We start from the raw sequence: 19,228 nt of genomic DNA on the forward strand, positions 1-19,228 counted from the left end.
ATAGCAGCTTCACAACACTTGAGTCCAGCTAGTGGTTCTACTCCTTATCGTGAGTTGTGTTTCATGTCTCACCCAGGGTCAACAATTGATATGGTTTTGAAAGATCGGAAGGCTTCTCTGGAAAATAGAACATACACTTTTCCCCCTTTCTAGGAGGAAAATGGGTCATATACTTATGTATGTCCTGGAGAGAAGGACATAATAACAGTCCTCGAAAAATATTCCCTTTGGAAAGGCATGCCAACATTTGACACAAACCAAGACCTAATAATCCACTACACCACAACACTGATGTAAGGACAGAAAAATTGCCGGGAGAAGGCTCTTTAAAGGGCCGACGAACTGTCGGGATAGTGGTTCTCCCGGCAGATAAAACCGCCACGAGAACGGCTGTCGGGGACCAAAAATCACCATTAAACACAAGCAAGTGAGAGATAAGTATGGTGACAAAACAAGAAACCGGGGGAAGTCATGTGGAAGCACAAGAAGTGCTATATATGTGTGTGTGTGTGTGTGTGTGTGTGTGTGTGTGTGTGTGTGTGTGTGTGTGTGTGTGTGTGTGTAAGTTTGTATTATTTGTTAGAGCACATAATCGTAAGTCTTATTCTATGGTTGTCCTCCTTTGGTACTTGCTTGCTTTTGGAAAGGCACATCAATAGTTGATGCAAACCAAGACCGAATAATCGATTTCGTTGTACGGGACCAAAAATCACGACTAAACACATGCACGTGAGAGATAAGTATTGTCACAATACAAGAAAACAAGGGAACTCATGTGGAAGCACAAGAAGGAACATATGGTAAGTTTGTATTATCTGTTAGACCAAGTCGTATTCTATCGTTGTGCTCCTCTGGTACTTGCTTATCATTGACATCATCCTTCTCTTGTTTCAGATCAATCATTATACCCTCTTCATCCTCTTCATGCACAGTAGAGGATGGCCTATATTTCTGGCGTCCTCCTCTGGTACTAGCAGAGCGAGAATCATATTGTTCATATCGTCCTCATGGAGTATTAGGTGACGATTACATGCTCGACATCCTCAACCAAACTACCAGGTCAAGGCTTACATCCTCGACATCCTTCTCATGCACCAGAATGTCATGGCGTCTTTCATTGGCATCCTTCTTGCGCAGGAGAGCAAGGCTTGATTTCCCATAGCCCTCCTAATTTTGCACCAGGATATTTCAGGCCTTTATAAATCATGGAAACAACCACGGTATTTCTCCTGACCAATGACATTTGATGTTTAGCGAAAGGCTTGAGACCGACTATATTATTGCAGGTTCACAACACTTGAGGCCACCTAGCGGTTCTACTCCTGGTCATCGGTTGTGTCCCATATTGCACCCAAGGACGAGGAACAATCGCTATGGTTTTGAAAGAACGGAAGGCTTTCTCTGGAAAATGAAACATACACTTCTCCCCCTTTCTAGGAGGAAAGTGGTTCATATATTTATGTATTTCTCGGATAGAAGGACATAATAATAGTCCTATAAAACATGGGTTTTGGAAAGGAACGTCAACAATCGATACAAACCAAGACTCAATAATCCAATTTGTTGTATGGGACCAAAAATCACTGCTGAACACATGCAAGGGAGAGATAAGTATTGTGACAATACAATATACCGGGGGAACTCATGTGAAAGCAAAAGAAGTGATATAATGTAAGTTTGTATTATCTGTTAGTAAGTCTTATTCTATTGTCTTCCTCCTCTGGCACTTTCTTATCGTGGACATCAACCTTGTCTTCTTTTAGATCAACGATAATATGAAGTTCATCCTCTTTATGCATGAGTAGACGATGGCCTATACTTTTAGCGTCCCCCACTAGTACTTGTGGAGAAAGCCTTAGTACATAACCTCCTCCTAGACAATTAGGTGACAACCTACATGTTTGTCATCCTCAACTAAACTACAAGGTCAAGGGGTACATCCTCGACATTCGCCATGCCCAGAATGTCAAGGCAAATCTCATTGGCATCCTCCTTGCGCGGGAGATAAAGGCTTCATTTTCCATCGTGCTCCCAGTTTTGCGCTAGAATATTTTATGCCCTTAATAGATCATGGAAACAACAGCGGTATTTGTCCTGACCAACAACATTGGATGTTTAGCGAATGACTTGAGACCAACTATATTATAGCAACTTCACAACACTTGAGTCCAGCTAGTGGTTCTACTCCTCATCGTGAGTTGTGTTTCATGTCGCACCCAGGGTCAACAATTGCTATGTTTTTGAAAGATCGGAAGGCTTCTCTGGAAAATAGAGCATACACTTTTCCCCCTTTCTAGGAGAAAAATGGGTCATATACTTATGTATGTCCCAGAGAGAAGGACATAATAACAGTCCTCGAAAAACATTCCCTTTGGAAAGGCACGCCAACAGTTGTACGGAACCAAAAATCACCATTTAACACATGCAAGTGAGAGATAAGTATGGTGACAAAACAAGAAACCGGGGGAAGTCATGTGGAAGCACAAGAAGTGATATATATATATATATATATATACATGTGTGTGTGTGTGTGTTTGTGTGTGTGTGTGTGTGTGGTAAGTTCGTATTATCTGTTAGACCACATAATTGTAAGTCTTATTCTAACATTGTCCTCCTTTGGTACTTGCTTGATTTTGGAAAGGCACATCAATAGTTGATACAAACCAAGACCCAATAATTGGTTTCGTTGTATGGGACCAAAAATCACGACTGAACAAATGTAAGTGAGAGATAAGTATTGTGACAATCCAAGAAACCAAGGGAACTCATGTGGAAGCACAAGAAGGTACATATGGTAAGTTTGTATTATCTGTTAGACCACATAATTGTATGTCTTATTCTATCATTGTCCGCGTCTGGTACTTGCTTATCATTGACATCATCCTTCTCTTGTTTCAGATCATGCATGAGTAAATGATGGCCCATATTTTTTGCATCCTCTTCTGGTACTTGCAGAGCAAGGATCATATTGTTCATCTCCTCCGCATGGACTACTACACGATGATGACATGCTCGACATCATCAACCAAACTACCAGCTCCAGGGTTACATCCTTGACATCCTCCTCAAGCCCCCGAATGTAAATGCGTCTTTCATTGGCATCGTCCTTGCGCAAGAGATTAAACTTCATTTCCCATCGTCCTCCCAATTTTGCACCGGAATATTTCAACACTTCATAGATCATGGAAATAACAATGGTATTTCTCCCGACCAACAACATTTGATGTTTAGAAAATGACTTGAGACTAACAATATTGTTGCAGGTTCTCAACACTTGAGGCCACCTAGCTGTTTCGCCTGGTCGTGTGTGGTATCCCATGTCGCCCCCAAGGTATGGGAACAATCGCTATGGTTTTGACAGACAGAAGTCTTCTCTAGAAAATGTAACATACACTCTGTCCCCTTTCTAGGATAAATATGGTTCATATATTTATGCATGTCCTGGACAGAAGGACACAATAATAGTAATTGACAAATATTCTTTTTGGAAAGGCACGTCAACAGTTGATACAAACCAAGACCCAATAATCGGTTTCGTTGTACGGGACCAAAACTCACAAGTACAGATGCAAGGGAGAGATAAGTATTGAGAAAATACAAGAAACCGGGGGAAGTGATGTGGAAGCACAGGAAGTGATATCTGGTAAGTGTGTATTATCTGTTAGTCCACATACATGTAAGTCTTATTCTATTGTTGTCCTCATGTGGTACTTGCTTATCATGGACATCATCCTTCTAGTCTTTCAGATCTTTGTTCATCCTCATCATGCACGAGTAGATGATGTCCTATATTTTTGGCTTCCCCTCTTGTACTAGCAAAGCAAGGCTCATATTCACCATATCTTCCTCCTCGACTACTAGGTGACAACTTACATGCTTGACATCCTCAACTGAACTACCAGGTCAAGGCATCTTTCGTTGGCATCCTCTTTGCACAAGAGACCAAGGCTTCATTTCCCATCATCCTTCTAGTTTTGCACCGGATTTTTTTAATATTTCAAGCCCTTAATAGATCATGGAAACAACAATGGTAGTTTTCTTGACAAACAACAATCGATGTTTAGCGAATGACTTGAGATCGACTATATTATTACGGGTCCACAACATTTGAGGCCACCTAGCGGTTCTACTCCTGGTCATGTGTGTTGTCCAACGTAGCACCCAAGTTCCGGTAACAATCGCTATGGTTAAAGTTTGAAAGGCTTCTCTGGAAAATGTAACATGCATTTTTTCTTCTTTGTAGGATAGAAAGGTTCATATATTTATATATGTTCCGGACAGAAGGACATAATAATAGTCCTTCAAAAATATGGTTTATGGAAAGGCACGTCGATAGTTGATACAAACAAAGACTCATTAATCGGTTAGAGTTGTACCAGACCAAAAACCACCGGTAAATATATGCAACGGAGAGATAAGTATTATGAAAATACAGGAAACTAGGAGAACTCATGGGGAAGCACAAGAAGTGATATATGGTAAATTTGTATTATATATTAGCCCACACATACATGTATGTCTTATTCTATCGTTGTCCTTCTCTGGTAATTTCTTATCATGGACATCATCCTTCTCTTCTTTCAGACCAAAGATCGTATACCTGTTTATTCTCTTCATGCACGAGTAGACGATGGACTATATTTTTGGCGTACTCCTCTTGTACTAGTAGAGCAAGGCTCATATTGTCCATTACCTCCTCATGGATTACTAGGTGATGATTTACATGCTCCGCAACCTCAACTGAACTACCATGTCAAGTGTTACATCCACGACATCCTCCTCATGCCCCAAAATATCAAGGTACCTTTCATTGGCATCCTACTTGCACTGGACATCAAGGCTTCATTTCCCATCGTCCTAACAGTTTTGCACCAGAATATTTCAGGTCATTAATAGATCTTGAAAACAACAACGGCATTTCTCCTTACCAACAAAATTGGATGCTTAGCGAATGAGTTGACACTGACCATATTATTGCACATTCACAACACCTGAGGCCACCTGGCGGTTCTGCTCCTGGTCGTGTGTGGAGTCTCATGTCGCACCCATGGTCTGGGAACAATCGCTATGGTTTTAAAATATCAGAAGGCTTCTCTGGAAAATGCAACATACACTTTTATCCCCTTTCTAGGAGAAATATGGTTCAAATATTCATGTATGTCCCGAAAAGAAGCACATAATAAGTGTCCTTGAAAAATATGGTTTCCGGAAAGGCACATCAATAGTTGATACAAACAAAGAGTCATTAATCAGTTTGTTGTACCGAACCAAAAATCGCTGGTAAATACATGCAAGGGAGAGATAAGTATTGAGAAAACATATGTGGAAGCCTTATTCCCTCGTTGTCCTCCTTTGGTACTTGCTTATCATGGACATCATCCTCCACTTCTTTCAGATCAATGACATATCATGTTCATCTCATCATGCACCAGTAGATGATGGCCTATATTTTCATCGGCCCCACTGGTATTAGCAGAGCAAGGCTCATATTGTCCATATCGTCCTCGTAGACTACTAGGCCACGACTTACATTCTTGGAAACCTCCGCCTCGACTACCAGGTCAAAGGTTATTTCCTCGACATCTTTCTCACGCCTGAGAATATCAAGGCTTCTTACATTGGCATCCTCCTTGCGCAAGAGATCAAGTCTTCATTTCCCATCGTCCTCCAAATTTTGCACTAGAATATTTCAGGCACTTACAAATTGTGAAACAATAATGGTATTTCTCCATACTAGCAACATTGGATGTTTAGCGAATGGCTTGAGACCTTCTATGTTATTGCAGATTCACAACACTTGAGGCCACCTAGCAATTATACTCCTGGTCATGTGTGTCATCCTATGTTGCACCCAAGGCCTAGGAAAATCTAATCGTTATGGTTTTGAAAGATCAGAAGGCTTCTCTAGCTCTATCTTCACATATTACTCTCGATAAAAAAAATGGCCCCGTAGCATGCCTGCCAATTAAAGAAATTGTAGCCTTGTCCCAAGAAACATTCTGATTGATTTCTCTTAGATTGGTATATTCAGAATTATACAAGGCAAATACCAGGACATGGATATTTGTTTCTATTTCTATTTGGACCAATTACTCCCAATATCCACAGAACGGAATTCCTGATGTCTACAATGATGCATCCGATAGCATGTTTTTCAACACTACTACTCCCTCCGTCCCATAGTAGTAATCGCTCAAACGGATGTATCTAACACTAAAATACATCTACGCATATCCATTTTAGTGACAACTAATATGGGATGAACAGAGTATGTTCCAAGCCGCATTGCTTCATGTATCTTTAAAATTGGTGATTACTATTATGTATCTAGTAAACTATACTACGTAGGTTAGATATGGGATGGAACAAGTCCCTCATCTTCGACTCCAGAGAGCTTTCGTAGGATGCCAGCCGGTTGCCCGGTAAGCTTTCTGTAGCTCATAGCTTTCTGAATGAATTTTTATAGTTTTTATGCTACTGAATTTTTTATAATGCTATAAGCTATCTTTTCAAAGCTATCTTTTAGTGCATCATCATCTGGGTTTGTGAAAAAAATGTTAATATTGCAGCTCTTCTTCACCATTGTCAAGGATGGACATTGGGCAGTTGTTGTTGCGAACTTGATGCGAAAACAATTCAATGTTTTTTGACTCCAGGAGCGACGACCCTGACTACGTCAGCAACCTTGAGCACCCATGTTGCAATCTGGTATGAAAACTACACCCCTTTTTTCATCTTTGTTTGGTCATTTTCATTCTTTTTCTCGTATCAAATTGATGTTGTGCCAATCAAAGAAGATGTCACCGTGCCATATTTTTATATCTTCATTTTTTCTGATATTAAATGTGCAGATAACAAACTTCAAAACTCTGGTCCGAGAACGAAACCCATGGAAGCTTGATCTTGACAAGTTCGATTGTTTCAGCCCAAAGGGGTACCCACAACAATCAACAACGTATTATTCTCTTTTTCATTTTTCTTTTCTTTCATGTGCGCGTCCACAACTTTCTACATTTGTTTCAGGGAGCATTTTTAGGTGTACCTTTTTTTGGCAGGTTTGATTGTGGATTCTTTGTTATTCTATACATGGAGAATCTAATAGCAAGGGTGATGAAGCCATTCAACACGGTATAACCATTTTTGCTATGCAACACTAGTACTCCATTTATATAGGGCCTAATGCGTTTTTCAAGACCGCCTTTGACTATTGACAAGATTAATAGTACATGAGATGTATAATGTGAAAATTATATCATTGAAAGCTCCTTTCACATACGAATTTTGCGGTATGCTTTGTGTAAGTTGCATGTCATATATTATTGCTCTAACATTTGGTCAAAGTTAGCCTCTAAAAACGTATTAGGCCCTATATCGATGGAAGGAGGGAGTAGCTAAATAACATTTTTTGTTTTTCGAAACACTAGTTTTGTGAATATGACTCCTATCAACATCCCCCCCCCCTCCTGTCTTTCTAATGATGTTTTCGTATTTTTGCTTTTTGTATGCTCGGGACACGAGGTCGTTGCTCAATGTCCGAACATTCGTTGTGGCGAAGCTATTCAAACATCCTCAAAACACAGTCAACTCAGCCGAAGAGTTCCAGAAACTGTTGAGAAGCTCGTAGAAGATGCCGTTTCCGAAACAAGATCTTGCTAGTTTAGTTTTTAGGCTTTTGTGGGTCCTTGTGTGCTCTACATTCTTTTATGTAACTGAAACAACAAGTTTCTGTTAACTAGCTAGTTGTCTTTTTGCAGAACTCAAGATGGAGCATGTATCATGCTGGGGCATGTCCCCTTTTCCTCTCTTTTCTTGAAAATGCTGGAGCATCAGCCATGCTTAGCTATCAATGTGAAGTAGAGATGGATGCGGAGTTGGCAATGAAAATGACTGGCTTTTTTGCAGTTTGTTTCCTTGCTTATTGGTATATTTTTTTGCTAAAACAATGAATCATACTGGTATTATTATGTGCTCTGGGAAAACATGTTGTAGCAAGAACGCACAATGAAACCATCATGTATCATCAGTCATCTATAGAATAGCTTTTTTGAGCACTAAAAACATGATGTCACAACATGAAGCAAACGGTACATTCATGTATATGCCAGGTTCATGTATATGCCAAGGAGGACAAAATGTACAGCATGAATCATATAACAAACAGCACATTCCGTGCTGGAGTAGTACTGGAAATATGGCACATACCTCAAAAAATTTCAAAAGACAAAATGTGAGCTATCGTGAATGTCTCAAGTCCAAATGTGAGATATTTTTTCTGTTTTAGTGTAACATACGTTTTCCAAATTGAAATAGAACCTAAATACATCATCAAGGTTGCAACAATGAAAGGAAATTATGAATGTTTTTTGCTCAAGCACAGGGAATGCAAAACATCTTTGACTAGGACCAAGAACTTCCCCTGGCTACTTGTTTCCGGTTTATCGGGCTTTCTAGCGTGCACACACCCAAAGACCCTCTTGATCATTATCGCATCCTCTTGTTTCTGGCCTCTCTTCTGGATGTACTTTGTAGAAGATATATGTGTGCCGAACCCCAACTTGAAGGCATAGTCATTGTAGAATTTCTTGGCATCCTCAATTGTGTCAAACACCATGCCAACATAGGGTGGTAGTGGCTGCGATGAAACATCCCCGTCATCTGAATCATCTTGCATCACGTCATCAACATGAAACAAACCATCTGAATATTCATGATTATCGACAGAAAAGTTCCCTTGGACATAGCTCTCTTCCCCTTCAGTCCCAGCTTCCTGAAACAAGACTCATGCTTTTTTATGTAAATAGAGAGGTGTTGTTTCAGAAATTCAGGTACACAGATACATCAATCAACAGTTTTTCAGCTTCATTTGCACACAAAAATCTTCACTCAATGTGGCCTTTTCTCACATAAGCATACACATTCAAAATTGTATCACAGTGATATATTACTTTCTTCATTAAATAGGTTGATAAATATCAAGTAACAGAGGGGATCATGTTGCAGAGATAGAAGAAGCGGACATGTGTGTGGGGATGTGCTTTGATTCCATTCACGCACATGAAACAAAATTGATTTTCTAGCTACCACACACATGAAACAAATAGGAATTCTATCTATGTTTCTGATACACAGGTTTTTCATGAATTTCAGAGACAGGCAAGTGTTTATGTTTTTCAGAGTCAGGAACTCACCCAGCTACCCTAATGTGATCTGGTGGAAGTTGTTTCAGGAAACACAACCGGAGGGGGTTGTGAACCAGGATGATACTCCAGCTCGCGCAGGAACCCCCTCGGCGGCGGTCGGATCTGAGAACGTTGGCCGCGGCTGTCCTCGAAGCAGCGGCCCCCGGCAAGCTTGATCCGCGTCAGATCCCAGCATCTGCCTCGTGATGTGATGCGCCATGTTGTTGCAGGTTTTTGCGCTGCAGGACTAGCTGGCCCACGCCGGCGGCAGCGATTTTGCGGCTGCTGCCACACTGCGCGCAGCTATGCCTGGACGGCGGACAGGGGATTCTGTTTCTGAAACAGAACGGCTGTTGCAGGAAGTAATGATTTGGTCAGTTGCGCGTGATGGTTGCATCCGACGGCTGTCAGGTGTCTAATCCAACGGCTCTCCGGGCGGCGGATGTTTCTAACACATCCGCCCGGCGGACGCGTAGGGGCGCCCTCTTGTTCAAAATAGCGTTACTATTTTTCACTAGTTTGGTGGTCGTAGACTGGGAAATTGGTGCTGGATATTGAGCGGTTGAGAGGAAAGGCCCAGTGCATCAAGATTCTCGCAGTCGTTCGGACAGCACACGCTGACGTCAGATTTTTATGATTTGAAAAAGAAATGGAGGGGCGGTCCCTACCGACAGGCGGGCCCACGGTAATCCGGAGAATCTTCGCTCCCGTGGCTCGCGGGCCGCGGCGCCGCTGAGCCAACCGAAGCATTTCGCCTCGCGGCCACATTCTGCCCGCCGGACTCCACCACCAGCCGCTGGCACCCCCGCCGATCCAGGCAGCAGCCACCGCCGCCGCCGCCGCCATGTCCGGCTGCCCCTGCTCCACCTCTGCCTCCGCCTCCTCTCCACTCTCCCTCCTGCCCGCTCCCAGTTCCGTCCCCGCCGCCTCCAGGCGCAGCACCGTCGCCTTCCCCTCCTCGCGCGACCCACGGAGCGGCTGGACGCGACGGAGAGGCGTGCGCGCGATAGTCGCGGCGAGCAGCGGCAGCAAGGACGAGAAGGCGGAAGCGGGGGAGGAGGAAGGAGATCCGGCGTTCAACCCGTTCGGGTTCGTGACGGACAACCCGTCCAGCCGCAGCGCCATCCAGCTGCCAGCGTCGCCCGCCCAGGACGGCAATGTCGGCCAGATGCTCTACGTAATGCCGACCTGCCCATTCCTCTTGGTTGAACCTTCTGGCTGTGCGTTTTAGCTGCTGATGACTGATCCTACATACATTGTTGCGTGCAGAGGACGGAGGACAAAGGGAGGGAGTACGGCAAGAGCGTGAGATCTGGGGAGTTTCGATGGTTCGTGAGGCAAACAGGTAATTTGCTTCTTCATCTTCGGGCTGCTGAGATGACTTTCATGCGGTAACATTGTGTTTGACGGGGGTACGTAGTGTGCAACTGTGAATGCCAATTGGTTTGCAAGAATAAAACCACATTTTTTATTTATGAAAAAGTGTGGCAGACCTTTGGGGAACTGAAACTCTCTCGAAACAAGTGTTGACTTTTTTGTTGCAATTTATATATGATGTATCCTCACTTTTGATAATAAACACGAAAACAAAGCTTGTTGCTGCTGCTATAAAATTGATGTTTCAGGTTTTGTGTGTGCTGCGTTCTGTTCTTCAGTATATAAGGATCATCAGAATATTTGTTCCATGTTCTGTAAACACAATCCTCGTGTAATGGTTAGTTTTCATACAATTCGCAATGCGATTGTAGGTTCTCCTGATTCACGGCGTGGGACTATTATGTTTCTTCACGGTGCTCCAACTCAGTCATTTAGTTATCGCACGGTTATGGCTCAGGTTAGCTTCATTGACCACGTATTCCATACCTTAGTATGAAACAACTAGCCCTTCTTATTTTGCCTTGCTTAAAAACAACATTAATAATATTTGAACTGGTCACTTATAAAGATAGCTGCATGTTTTTGGTGCAACCAACCATTCCAGCCTCTAAGCAGCTATTGATCTTACTAGATGGCAGATGCTGGCTACCATTGCTTTGCGCCTGACTGGATAGGATTTGGGTTCAGTGAGATGCCACAGCCTGGATATGGATTCGATTTCAAAGGTGATGAAATGTCTGTGGAATTCCTGGTACAAATATGTCTATAAAACTAACCAAAGACGCATGTATGTTCTACCATTTGTAGAAGAGGAGTTCCACAAGGCATTTGATGAACTTCTTGTTACTCTAAATATCACTGAACCATTCTTCTTAGTTGTCCAGGTACATATTTGGAAGATTTCGGAAAATCCTTGCCATGGAAGTTCTCATATGGACTGTCTGAATCATTTCATTCATTTCTTTGTAGGGATTTCTTGTAGGTTCTTATGGTCTGACATGGGCATTGAAGAACTCGAACAAACTTCTTAAGGTAGCAATCCTTAACAGCCCACTTACTGTTTCTTCCCCAGTGCCTGGAGTCTTTAAGCAGCTCAGGTCAGCTACTTATGCTTCTCTTTGTTCCTTAATTCTAGTTGTTCTATGTTGTAAATTCAACCAGCGTGCTTCGGTAGATTTCAAAACTATGAGTCCAAACATTTAAACAGCTCAAATCGACAACTAAATTGACTTGGAACACACACATATGCTCTATTGCTGCCATATCTTTTTTGTTTTTTAACAGAACTTTTTCATCTATTGGGTCTTATTTTGCGTACAGTGTGATGATATTTATTGCGCCCAGTGGTTTCGCTTTTCAATCCAAAATATATTTTTGGCAAGCTGGTGGTGTTATAGATGTTTATTTCACCTAAATTTTTCTTATTTTTCACTAATATTTTAGTTAATATTCTTTTCTTGCCGGTAAGTTTATACTTATGTATGTGAACTGAGGGAATCTTTTTTAATGCAGGTTTCCACTTGTGGGCGAATTTACCTGCCAAAATGCTATCCTGGCTGAGAGATTCATTGAAGCAGGTAGCCCGTATGTATCCTTGTCGCAGAAACTCTGTTTATTATACCATGCCAGTTTTGTTAGCACTAGCACTCTTTGTTTCCTGCGGAAGTGCATGCTGCCTGAAACAAGAGAACAACTTCCGTTTATTCTCCAAATGATGCTATTTTGTGTTCATACCATCAGTACCTCTGTAGCAGTGTACCATCAGTACCTCCAGGTGAGAAATTTGCATTTGAACCCCATTTTGTTTGACAGGTACGTGCTGAAGTCAGAGAAGGCCGACGTATACAGATTGCCATATCTATCAAGTGGTGCACCTGGATTTGGTTTGTCCTTACTCGCAGTCTGCTGGTTTTATTACGTTCATTTTCTATTGTCTCTAGGCATGAAAAGAAATTTAAATTACCAAACCAGAGAATCTAGTTTTGCTAACAAAAGGAATACAAGTTTTACATGGGATACCACCCATTATTTAACATGCTTTGGTAACTTTAAATGACCTGAACCCATGCATCGTCATAAGTCATAATTATATATACTCATGCCTTCCCCTCGTGAAATTGTCTTCACGATATATCTATGCATATTGACTAACTATCCTGCTATCTGGAAAGCTATCTTATCCAAGGAAAGGTAGTAGTCATACTTTCGCTCTTCGGGACTATCTTATCCAAGTACTTTCCTCTTTGCCTATGCATTTTTGTTTCGCGCAATTGCATATGTGCTTTCATTCATTGGAAAAAAATCAAATAGAACCCCACTCGATGGAAAATGCTACACTGATTATATTATAATGTTTCGGTTGGCTTGCCATTTTTCTTGAATAAAATTGGTTAGACTTCCAAATTACTAGTTCTGACTTGTTTGGCAACCTTAACATCTCACTCTTGTATTTCTTTTGTTTTTGTAGCATTGCTTGAAGCTGCGAGGAAGGCCAATTTTCAAGATGTATTAAGCAGAATTTCGGCTGGATTTTCATCCAACAGGTAGACTTATCCTCAAAACAATTAATTAAAACAGACAGGCTGTGTCTCTACGCAAGGCTTGGTGTAGTAAGCTCTAGTGTCACTCACTAGTCATTCTGAAGTCTTAACACATGCACCCAATATTACTATCAGACAGGCAAATTACTTATCGAACGTTTCTCCTGTGCTGAAACCATCTTCTGGGCAATTTGCTGCAGCTGGGACAAACCAATATTGCTGGCATGGGGGGAGTCGGACAAGTACCTACCGCTCTCAATAGCCGAGGAGTTCAAGAAAAACAATCCATCAGTGGTGAAACTGAAGCCCATCGAAGGAGCTGGTCACATGCCGCAAGAGGACTGGTAATTGCTTCTGTGTGGCAGAGTAAATTCTGTCGATTTGTGTCCTGCTCCTCCACCTGCACCTTATTACAGTATTCATGTACTTCTTTTTCGGAACGGAAACAACAAAACCATCCCGGTGCAAAAGGATGCACCCGCGCCACGAGTATTATTCATGTAGATTATTACCCAGTTTCTGAAAATCACAATACATGGGTACCATACACTGTGTGCTAACATTCAGTCTAGTCTAATCTAGACGCGTTATACTAGATTGTATGGTTGTGCTGATCACTGACGCGGTTCGTGCTATGCAGGCCAGAGAAGGTGGTGGCGGCCCTGAATTCCTTCCTGTATTAGTCTATTCATTGACGGAGGTCATCATACAAGGTTAAAGATGTGGTTGATCAGTTGGTATATACGTACGTCATATATAAAATTGTACAGTTCAGATGCACAATATGTGTGCGAGTAAATGTATGTATACGACGGCATGATCTTCAGTTACCCAGTAGTGCGGTTATTCACTTGAACCGACATTGCCCTCATCTGTGTCAGAAACTGCATTTTGGCATTGGTTGGTTAGCTCGAGCCTCCTGGCGAGGAGTTTTTTTTCTTCTTTTTTTGGACCGGGTATAACCTCTTTCCATTGACTGAATAACGTAAATACAGCAAACTAAGTGTAGCTTGATGGTTAGGTTACTTGTTGTGGAACCAGTCCATCAGAGTTCAAGTCCTAGACTTAGCACCGGTGGTCGCAATCTATGGCATTTTGTGGGGTGCTCATAGAGATAGGGTGTGCCGTGTGTTCATAAGATTGAGTGTATGTGCGTGAAAGAATAACGGAAATACGAATATCCGGATCTCCTGGGCGAGGAGATAGTAGATGTGCTTGTGAGGCCGGCGGCCGGTTGCCCGTGTAGCCACTAGCCAGCGCCGTGAACAGACCCCGGCCGAGGGTCGCTCGTTGAACTTGGCAGGCTAGGTGTCTGGAAGGTGGACCAGGGGGCTGGTGTGAGCAGCTGCCCTCTGCTGCTGTTGCTTACTGTCATGGACATGGACTGACCTTGGTCGTAGCGCCTGCCGCTGGAGCTATCACCAGCTGCTGGCCTAGCACATGGGCGGGCATGGCACGCAAGGAGCCATGGACGAACAGATCGTATCCCTATCGATCGGAACTCTTCTGCCCTTGCCTGCTCCACACAAAAACTACAGATCTGCGCTGCTGTGTGGAGGAGATCCTGACCAAAGGCGACCCTGGCGCCATTGGCGGCATGCATGCATGCATGCGGCCCCGCCGTCTCCCTGTGTCTGCCTTGTTCCCTTCGACGAAGCCATCCCATCGTCACATGAGCTCCCAACGTACGTACGCAGCGCATTCATGGAGAAAATGCCCATACCCCATACGGCAGCATTCGCTGGTTGGCTCACGTACGTACCATCGCCCGGGACGCGGCCATGCATGGACCACCGGCCGGCCAGCCGGAGCTGCCATCGTGCCGTGTCATCCTTGCCAGTCACACATCATGCAATGTCCAAATCTAACACAGCCTCGAACGCAGCATCGTGCAATTTCGAACACACGCATGCACACCGTAAAAGTAAATCAATCGGGAATTGCGGAATCGTGTGTGCATCTCGCTTTACTTTTTCACGGCACACCCGCGATCTGCTGCAATATGGTGGCAATGCTGCCAGTATAAAAATGCACGTAACACACGCGTGGCAACGGCTCCAAATCAAGCTACAGCTAGCTAGCGCGCAAGAATGGCCCGCCTCGGCACCACCCCGTCGGTCCTCGCGCTCCTCCTCGCCGCGGCGACGCTCTCCTCCGCCGCGTTACCCACGGCCGGCGGCGCACCACGTAGGGTGCTGTGGACCAAGGGCGTCCCGGCCGACCCGTTCTGCCCGTGGGAGGCCGTCAAGTTCGACGCGTGCGCGGCGGTGCTCGGCCTCGCTGACGCGCAGGCCGGCGCGCAGCTCGGGAGCGAGTGCTGCCAGCTCGTGGGCGGGCTCGCCGCGGCGGAGGCGGCCGCGTGCCTCTGCGTCGCCGCCAAGGAGGGCGTGCTCGGCCTCGTCTCCGCCGAGTGGTCCGTCGGCGTCGAGCTCCTCGCCAGCGCCTGCAAGACGGACATCCCCGACGGCTTCAAGTGCGTGTGACATTGTTTCGTTTGGTGTAAGCGAGCGCCCATGCATTCATGCAGCGCTGTCTGTGTGTCGAAGCGAAAAGATAGCTCAGTTTCATTGACTTCTACTGTAAACATTTTTTTTTAATTTTTACTGTAAACATTTTGCTTCCTAGTTCCCAGTGTATGCAAATGCAATGACATGTTTTGCATGGACTATACATGAATCAATGCCAAGTTAATTTCTTTGCTTGATACGAAGGAGATACTACAATTTCTTTACTTGACTTTGTTTGAGTAATACTCCCTCCATTCTCAAAAGGAAGACATATAACTTTTGGCTCAAGTCAAACTGTGCAAAATTTGACCAAGTTTGTAGAAAAAACTGCCAACAACTACAATACTAGAGTAGGCTTGCTCTCATTTGAAGACAGTAAAGCTTGCCGGTCGTTTGTGTTGGTACGACCATCTTTTCTTTACCCACCCACCATTGTCACCACAAAATGGGCAGGGGTGTAGTGTCAAAAAACGTATTGCATTATGGGACATACTGAGTATGTTTTTGTCCCTCAAATTCCCTAGAAGTATAGATTTAGTCCTTCAAAAGAATTTCGTAAACACTTGGTCCCTCGAGTCTCAAAACCGGCTAAGCTTCGTCCAAAACCAGACCATCTTTGACCGGGTTTGACCGCCACATAGTTTGTGCTTCATGAACAGTAAATTTAAAATAATCAAAGCACATTTGAAATTTTTTTAGCTTCCAATATGCTCAAGTACGGAAAGGTGCGTACAAATTTTTGTGGCGTTCGGACAATTGAGAAGCTCGTGCCAAAAGTAAAATATAAATCTACTCTAGTTGAACAGTAAATTCAAAAAAAGAAATAGCAAAACATTTTTAAAATTTGGAAATTTTGTGGCAACCAAGATGCTTGGTTGCGCTAGGTGCGTACAAAGTTTTGCAAATTATCTGAGGATCTCTATCAGTATAAAAAACAATTTTTTGCTATTTTTTTGTGAGCCAAATTTGTTTTTTTTTCACGAGCTCCTCGAATGTCCAAACATGAAGAAAATTTGCGTGCACCTTGCGAACCCAATCATCTTGAACGTAAAAGAAGAAACATATTCTTTTAAAAATAATTATCTATTTTTTAATTCATTGTTCACCTAGAGCATATTTACAGTTGTTTTTTATCTTGCCACGAGCTCCTTGAGTGTCCAAACACCACGAAAGTGTGTACGCTCCTTGCGCACCCGGGCATATTGGATGCCAAAAAAGTTTAGATTTTATTTTTGAATTTGTTCACTATTTGTTTTGAATTTACTGTTCATCTGGCACAGGTGACGAGGCGGTCAAACCCGGTCAACATGGTCAAAATCTGGTTTGGACAAAATTTACCTGATTTTGAGATTTGAAAGACCAAATTTTTTCGCCACCATATTCATATACGTAAGTCTCACCCCACCAAATTTTATACAAGAATGATGATGTATATTCCCCCCGTCCCGAAATATATGGCACATTTGATTTTTCACTGTCCCCCTAGTTCATTACTTTGACTACAATTTTTTTACTACAAATCTCACATGTAGAATGCTTACAAAATTGGGATGATACATACGATGAAAAAGTATTTACAAGCTAGGTAGAACCATACCATTTAATTAACTGCCACTTAATTAATGAATTCCCCTTTTTTCCCCGCAAAAAAAAAGAACCATACCATTTGTACATGCTAAACTCGTACACTTTCACAAAGATTAGTGGTCAAATTTGTAAACAATGACGTGCGGTACATTGCGGGACGGATGGAGTACAAAGCTTGCGATCCGTGGTCGTTGCAAGGCATCCGATGAGGGGGAGAAACAGGATGCCCATCACATGCATCAGGTCGTTCGTACCTTGATCCCCATGATCCTGGACCCCGTCGGTCCATCTTTCACCGGTTCGTTTTGATGTGACGGAGCACCGAACTTGCGTACTACTCGAGGCAAATTGGAAGTGTGGGTGTGGCAGGAAACGCCCATGACCGCTGGCCCCGGCGCCTGTGTACATGGTACAGGAGAGCTGTGGCGCCGATTAATCGGAAAGTTTACACGTTATATATGGAACCTGCGAGATACTCCCTCCGTTTCAAAATATAGTGCTTCATTTATTCTCGTGCTTCAACTTTGACCATAAATTTAACTAACGAGACCGACTATGGCGGGAGCAAAAGTTATACCAGTGAATTCGTATTCAAAAGAAGTTTTTATTATATAATTTTTCTCCCGCCGCAGTCGGTCTCGTTGGTTAAATTTATGGTCAAAGTTGAACCTCGGGAAGCGCGGGCGAACTATATTCTGAAATAGAGGGAGTACACGCTAATTAGTGTGGATCGGAGTAACAGTATCAAATTTGGTTGGGGTCTTCTTTCTTTTTCGAGTGCCGGATTCTTCACGTAGACCACACCTCGTGTTATCTCGTTATTCATGCTGCTCTGTACAGTTCCAGTGGGGGCATCGGGCCGGTGGACATGCGTTCAGGCCGAAAGATAATCTTCGTTGGCTTGTAAACGTTGCATTGTGACACTGTTTGGTTACGTGCATGGCCTGGTCAAAGGCTTGTACTTGGTGAGAGTTTTTTTGAGAGAGGGAGTGGGTGGGGGGCACTACCGCAATTTTTATATTTCCCAAGTGCCTGAAAAACTCAGTGAAAGTCGATTCCCACTCGGCAGAGAGTTTGCCGAGTTCAGCTCTCAGCAAACATAAAGAAACACGGCAACGGCCATTTTTTCAGCAGTGGGAACTCATTTCTAGTGGAGCCGCTATGTAGTGGAGTCTCCTCATTGCCAATGCACGTACCTAACATACTTATGAAACAATTAAATATTTAGTACGTGTATAATGAAATTGACGGAAATATGACTTCAACAATTGAGATTTGTGTGCATATTTACAAGTTTTTGAATTATATTGATAATTTCTTAAACAAAAGAAATATTTAGTACGTGCATGAGATGTTTCTGAATTTGATTGAAGTATGATTGACACAATTGAAAATTTTGTGATATCCGTGAAATGATTCTAAAATTGGTTGAAATACAACTAAAATTATTGAAGTTTGTGTTGTTATTTATGAAATACATTTCAAAAAAATGAAACGATTAAATGTCACTGAAACAATTCATAAAAATGAACAAATTGTTTTTCAGTGTCACAAAGATAAATGAAGTTAGCTAAACATGATAGGAACATTATCTTGTAAACATTTCATTTGAAGCAATCAAAATGTTTTGGCACACATATGAAATGTTACCAACATTGATTTAAAATACCGTGATTAAAATGTTACGTGCATGGCCTGGTGAAACTTTCTTAGAGAGATATATATTATTGGGTTTCTAATGGAACCTCTATGCAGTGGAGTCTCCTCATTGCCAACACACGTAACCTAACATATACTTATGAAATAATCAAAATATTTAGTAATGTTTAGTACATGTACAATGAAATTGGCTGAAATACGACTTCAACAATTGAGATTTGTGTGCATATTTATATGCTTCTGAAATATATTGATACTTTTTTTAAACAAAGAAATATTTACCGGGTGCATGAGATGTTTATGAATTTGATTGAAGTGTGACTGACACAATTGAAATTTGTATGATAACTATGAAATGTTTCTTAATTGATTGAAATAT

The 19,228-nt window shown here is 42.6% G+C and overlaps 2 protein-coding genes and 1 pseudogene across 2 annotated transcripts; all 3 read left to right on the forward strand.

Moving 5' to 3' along the window:
* Window positions 1-773: 773 nt before the first annotated feature.
* Window positions 774-9,430, forward strand: LOC123056051 (uncharacterized; annotated as a pseudogene).
* Window positions 9,431-9,877: 447 nt separating this feature from the next.
* Window positions 9,878-13,952, forward strand: LOC123054954 (haloalkane dehalogenase). The gene is made up of 11 exons (XM_044478841.1): window positions 9,878-10,356; window positions 10,449-10,524; window positions 10,928-11,013; window positions 11,188-11,281; window positions 11,364-11,440; window positions 11,526-11,653; window positions 12,069-12,140; window positions 12,369-12,439; window positions 13,024-13,099; window positions 13,297-13,440; window positions 13,737-13,952. The coding sequence occupies exons 1-11, from the start codon at window positions 10,024-10,026 to the stop codon at window positions 13,777-13,779; spliced, it is 1,200 nt and encodes a 399-aa protein (XP_044334776.1). The 5' UTR covers window positions 9,878-10,023; the 3' UTR covers window positions 13,780-13,952.
* Window positions 13,953-15,112: 1,160 nt separating this feature from the next.
* LOC123054955 (putative lipid-binding protein AIR1B) lies at window positions 15,113-15,800 on the forward strand. The gene has a single exon (XM_044478842.1). It carries the CDS (start codon window positions 15,187-15,189, stop codon window positions 15,577-15,579), a length of 393 nt encoding a protein of 130 aa, XP_044334777.1. The 5' UTR covers window positions 15,113-15,186; the 3' UTR covers window positions 15,580-15,800.
* Window positions 15,801-19,228: the final 3,428 nt, after the last annotated feature.

This window comes from Triticum aestivum, chromosome 2D, assembly GCF_018294505.1.
Source record: "Triticum aestivum cultivar Chinese Spring chromosome 2D, IWGSC CS RefSeq v2.1, whole genome shotgun sequence".
Classification (NCBI taxonomy): domain Eukaryota; kingdom Viridiplantae; phylum Streptophyta; class Magnoliopsida; order Poales; family Poaceae; genus Triticum; species Triticum aestivum.

Coding starts and splice junctions, on each gene's coding strand:
- LOC123054955 (XM_044478842.1), top strand. CDS start 15,187: ATGGCCCGCCTCGGCACCACCCCGTCGGTCCTCGCGCTCCTCCTCGCC.
- LOC123054954 (XM_044478841.1), top strand. CDS start 10,024: ATGTCCGGCTGCCCCTGCTCCACCTCTGCCTCCGCCTCCTCTCCACTC. Junction 11,282..11,363: donor ATATGGATTCGATTTCAAAG/GTGATGAAATGT, acceptor TACCATTTGTAG/AAGAGGAGTTCCACAAGGCA. Junction 13,441..13,736: donor CACATGCCGCAAGAGGACTG/GTAATTGCTTCT, acceptor CGTGCTATGCAG/GCCAGAGAAGGTGGTGGCGG.